Source organism: Bison bison, unplaced genomic scaffold (assembly GCF_000754665.1).
Source record: "Bison bison bison isolate TAMUID 2011002044 unplaced genomic scaffold, Bison_UMD1.0 scf7180017864197, whole genome shotgun sequence".
In the NCBI taxonomy this organism is placed as follows: domain Eukaryota; kingdom Metazoa; phylum Chordata; class Mammalia; order Artiodactyla; family Bovidae; genus Bison; species Bison bison.
Window position 1 is genome coordinate 101644 of NW_011494769.1, and position 4948 is coordinate 106591.

Below are 4948 nucleotides of genomic sequence, written 5' to 3' on the forward strand. Positions count from 1 at the left end.
CTGGAATTCCGTCACCTCTGCTAGCTTTGGCTATAGTGATGCTTCTTCCTAAGGCCCACTTGGCTTTGGACTCCAAGATGTCTGGCTCTAGGTGAGTGATCACACCCTCGTGGTTATCCAGGTCACTAAGATCTTTTTTTTGTATAGTTCTTCTGTGCATTCTTGCCACCTCTTCTTAATCTTCTCTGCTTCTCTTAGGTCCATACCATTTCTATCCTTTATTGTGTCCATCTTTGCATGAAATATTCACTTGATATCTCTTATTTTCTTGAATGGATATCTAGGCTTTACCATTCTGTTGTTTTCCTCTATATCTTTGCATTGTTCACTTAGGAAGGCTTTCTTGTCTTACGTTGCTATTCTTTGAAACTCTGTATTCCTATGGATACCTCTTTCCTTTTCTCCTTTGCCTTTAGCTTCTCTTATATTCTCAGCTATTTTTAAGACCTCCTCAGACAATCATTTTGTCTTTTTACATTTCTTCTTCTTGGGGATGGCTTTGATCACCACCTCCTGCACAGTGTCATGAACCTCCATCCATAGTTCTTCAGACACTTTGTCTATCAGATCTAATCCCTTGAATCTACTTGCCACTTCCAATGTATAATCATAAGGGATTTGACTTAGGTCATACCTGAATGGTTTAGTGGTTTTCCTCACTTTCTTAAACTTAAGTCTGAATTTTTCAATAAGGAGTTCATGATCTGAGCCACAGTCAGCTCCCAGTCTTGTTTTTGCTAACTGTATAGAACTTTTCCATCTTTGCATACAAAGAATATACTCAGTTTGATTTCGATTTGACCATCTGGTGATGTCCACATGTAGAGTCATCTCTTGTGTTGTTGGAAAAGGGTGTTTGCTATGACCAGTACAATTTCTTGGCAAAACTCTGTTAGCCTTTGCCTTGCTTCGTTTTGTACTCCAAGGCCAAACTTGCCTGTTACTCCAAGTGTCTCTTTATTTCCTACTTCTGCATTCCACTCACCTATGATGAAAAGGACATATTTTTTGGTTTTAGTTCTAGAAGATCTTGTGGGTCTTAATAGAACCATTCAACTTCAGCTTCTTCAGCATTACTGGTCGGCACATAGACTTGGATTACTGTGGTACTGAGTGATATTGTAAATGATTCAGTTCAGTTAAGTTCAGTTCAGTTCAGTTCAGTTCAGTTGCTTAGTTGTATCCGACTCTTTGCAACCCCATGAATCGCATCATGCCAGGCCTCCCTGTCCATCACCAACTCCCGGAGTTCACCCAGACTCATGTGCATCAAGTCGATGATGCCATCCAGCCATCTCATCCTCTGTTGTCCCCTTCTCCTCCTGCCCCCAATCCCTCCCAGCATCAGGATCTTTTCCAATGAGTCAACTCTTTGCATGAGGTGGCCAAAGTATTGGAGTCAGCTTCAGCATCAGTCCTTCCAATGAACACCCAGGACTGTCTCCTTTAGAATGGACTGGTTGGACCTCCTTGCAGTCCAAGGGACTCTCAAGAGTCTTCTCCAACACCAATACTTTGGGCTTAAAAAATCATTACTGATGTTTTGGGATAATAGTTTTATGACCAGTTTCACTAATTATGAATACTGAGGTGTGTGTATATATAAATGCGCACATTAAAAGCAAAACATTGAGATCCATTTTTTATATTGTTGGATTTCCATTGCCCCTTCCGTTCCAGGTCTGAGACTTTTTGTGTATTCATGCACCTTTATTTTATAAGTCTTTTACAATTTATGCTCCTGTCTCCCCTCTTTTCCGCTTACTCCAGATTTTAGCTGCATGTGTACATATTATGGGAACAGCAGGGCTTGACACAGAGATGCACAGTCAAGAAGAATATGTGTTCCATGTGGTAACAGTGTATTCCCTGCAAAAATGGTTAAGACCTGGAGAGGTTATGTGCTGTGCTTAGTTGCTCACTCTGACTCTTTGTGACTCCAGGGACTGTAGTCCACCAGGCTCCTCTATCCATAGGGATTCTCGGGCAAGAATACCGGAGTGGGTTGCTATATCCTTCTCCAGGGGATCTTCCCAACCCAGGGGTTGAACCCAGGTCTCCCGCATTGCAGGCAGATTCTTTACTGTCTGAGCCACCAGGAAAGCCAGACAATACTACATAACCCCATATTATTGTCAGGAAAGAGTTGGCCATAGCACCAGATCACAGACATAGGAGGTTTGAAGCAAAGAGATAAGAACTATAAAAGGGGCTACGGGAGAGGGAGGGACAGGAGAGGGTTAGTTATTCTAGGACAACTATGCCATGAGTGTGCATTCTTCATCCCCAGCAAATTCTAAAAGTAGGATTCCAATAGCTATAACCAAGCTATATCATGAGCCTCAGAAATTGAGAACAGTCTGGAGCGGTAAATCAAATTGACTTCCTTAAGTTCCTTGACTTCCCTTATCAAAACCTCCCCCCCACACCAATCCCACCTTGCACATCTTGGCCATGTTCTGGCTGCTAACCACACTACTTTGTATTTCACCTATTTTTCTAAGTGCCCATGCGGATACGCTGTGCTGTGAATACCCATTCTACCCTTTCCTTGGACCTATCATACTCTAGAGTCAGCCCTATGCCCCATGCCTGGTTCTCTCATGCTCACGTCCACTCCATGGGCTTTGTGTGAATTGCAAATATGATTGTAGATAGTAATATAAAATGATTCAGGACACATACTATGTGCCTAAGATGAAGTGAGGTCAAGAAATGACACAACTTGAAAGGCTGAAGAATTGTTTAATGAACAATAAAAATAGAACCAGTGTGTTCTGGCAAATCCATCTCCCCCTCCTTTCTTTTTCTCTTTGTTGCACACTATACCACCTTCCCTTTCCCTCTCAATCTTTGCCATGTGCATCTACTATGTTACCATGTTTGTTTCATTCTCTTATTTGTAGGTGAGTAGTCCTGGGGGCTGTGGTAAAAGGGATATTGCATGTGGAAGTGACTCAACTGCTTTAGGTGGCCACAGGTAAAATACTTATTTAATGATAATATGGCGCTGAGAGGAAAATGAGAAGATCTAAAGTCTTAACAGTTTGACTATCCTTCAATAATTAATCATTATAATATGGAGAATTATTAATATTCTTATGTTAGTTTCCTTTCGCTTTATCCGGAAACATTACAGCTGGTAAATCAACTGACAGAATGAATCACTCTGTGGTGTCAAAGTTTGTGTTCCTGGGACTCACCAACTCCTGGGAGATCCAACTTCTCCTCTTTGTGTTCTCTTCTGTTTTTTATATGGCAAGCATGTTGGGAAACTCCCTCATTTTGCTCACTGTTACAATGAACCCTCATTTACACTCCCCTATGTACTTTCTATTGGCCAACCTCTCCTTCATTGACCTGGGAGTTTCTTCTGTCATCTCTCCCAAGATGATTTATGACCTTTTCAGAAAACATAAAGTCATCTCCTTTGGAGGCTGCATCACTCAAATCTTCTTCATCCATATCATTGGTGGTGTGGAGATGGTGCTGCTTATAGCCATGGCCTTTGACAGATATATTGCCATATGTAAGCCTCTCCACTATTTCACTATTATGAGTCGAAAAAAGTGTATTTTGCTCATGGTTGCTGCATGGATAATTGGCTTGATTCACTCTATTGTTCAACTGGTTTTTGTTGCAAAATTGCCGTTCTGTGGTCCTAATATAATAGACAGCTTTTACTGTGATTTTCCTCGATTTATCAAACTTGCCTGCACAGATACCTACAGGCTGGAGTTCATGGTCACAGCCAACAGTGGATTCATATCCCTGGGATCATTCTTCATATTGATTGTCTCCTACATTTTTATCGTCATCACTGTTTGGAAACACTCTTCAGGTAGCTCATCTAAGGCCCTCTCCACTTTGTCAACTCATGTCATGGTGGTGATTTTGTTCTTTGGTCCTTGCATCTTTGTTTACATCTGGCCTCACCCCACATCACACCTAGACAAATTCCTTGCTGTTTTTGATGCAGTTCTCACTCCTTTTTTCAATTCAATCATTTATACATTCAGAAACAAAGAAATGAAAATGGCAATGAGGAAACTATGCAGTCACTTTATTATTTATAGAAGAATTTCTTAAATGCCAAAAGTATTATGAAGTATCTTTACTGACTTGAAGTAAAATTTAATTTCTATCATTTTAATATCAGATGTTTCCAAGTTTTTTATTTACATTTAAGTGTCTCAGATTAAAATGGCATTATTCTTTTAAAAATGTTAACTGAGAAATTGTGTTGCTGCCTCTGGTTGGAGGAAGCATGTGGTATGGTAGTGTCTCCTGGAGAAGGCCAAATGCTTGTCTCTGAGGAGACATTACCTTAATGAATTTACCATGGTTTAGACTTCAAAATTGAGTCTCTTCAGTATCAGAGTGGGTTACATAAGGGAATGCTGATTGACACTAAGTAAATCGATAATAGATGAAACTGTATACCTCTAAAGGCCCATTTATTAGTTTGCCACACACACACACACACACACACAAATCAGTCAAGTGGCCTGAATTTCCACTTAGGTGTAACTCATTTTTACACTGTAGGAAAATTTTGGGGAAGTCGAATGATGATAGGAACATTAATAAACAGGCAATCAGAGTAAGAACTGTTGACTGATTATTTTGATACTTAATGCCTATATCTCCATGCTACAATATGCCTATCATCACATTTGGAAAAATATAATCCTTACACCAGGCTTTTTTTCTGGATGCTGGCTAGTCATCACAAGACTTATTTTTGACTCTTGTTCATACACTGTTTCAGGCTGTGTAGCCTCTATATATTTACAGATGCAGTATTCTTTCCACATGTAATTATCCAGGCTCTTCCTTTCCTTTCTGTTGGCATGAGTATTCTGTTGCATTTGAATGACTTGAGTCATTCTTTGCAAGCTAAATTTTAGTTTGGGAAGTGTTTTATATATGACTATATTTTCTTCTA

At 40.0% G+C, this 4948-nt stretch overlaps 1 protein-coding gene across 1 annotated transcript; it reads left to right on the forward strand.

Annotated features, from left to right (window-relative positions):
- The first annotated feature begins 3159 nt into the window (after positions 1 to 3159).
- LOC104991643 (olfactory receptor 4F3/4F16/4F29-like) lies at positions 3160 to 4089 on the forward strand. The gene has a single exon (XM_010844204.1). It carries the CDS (start codon positions 3160 to 3162, stop codon positions 4087 to 4089), a length of 930 nt encoding a protein of 309 aa, XP_010842506.1.
- The last annotated feature ends 859 nt before the right edge of the window (positions 4090 to 4948 follow it).

Excerpts from the sequence above, each read along its gene's own strand:
- LOC104991643 (XM_010844204.1), top strand. The coding sequence starts at position 3,160 with ATGAATCACTCTGTGGTGTCAAAGTTTGTGTTCCTGGGACTCACCAAC.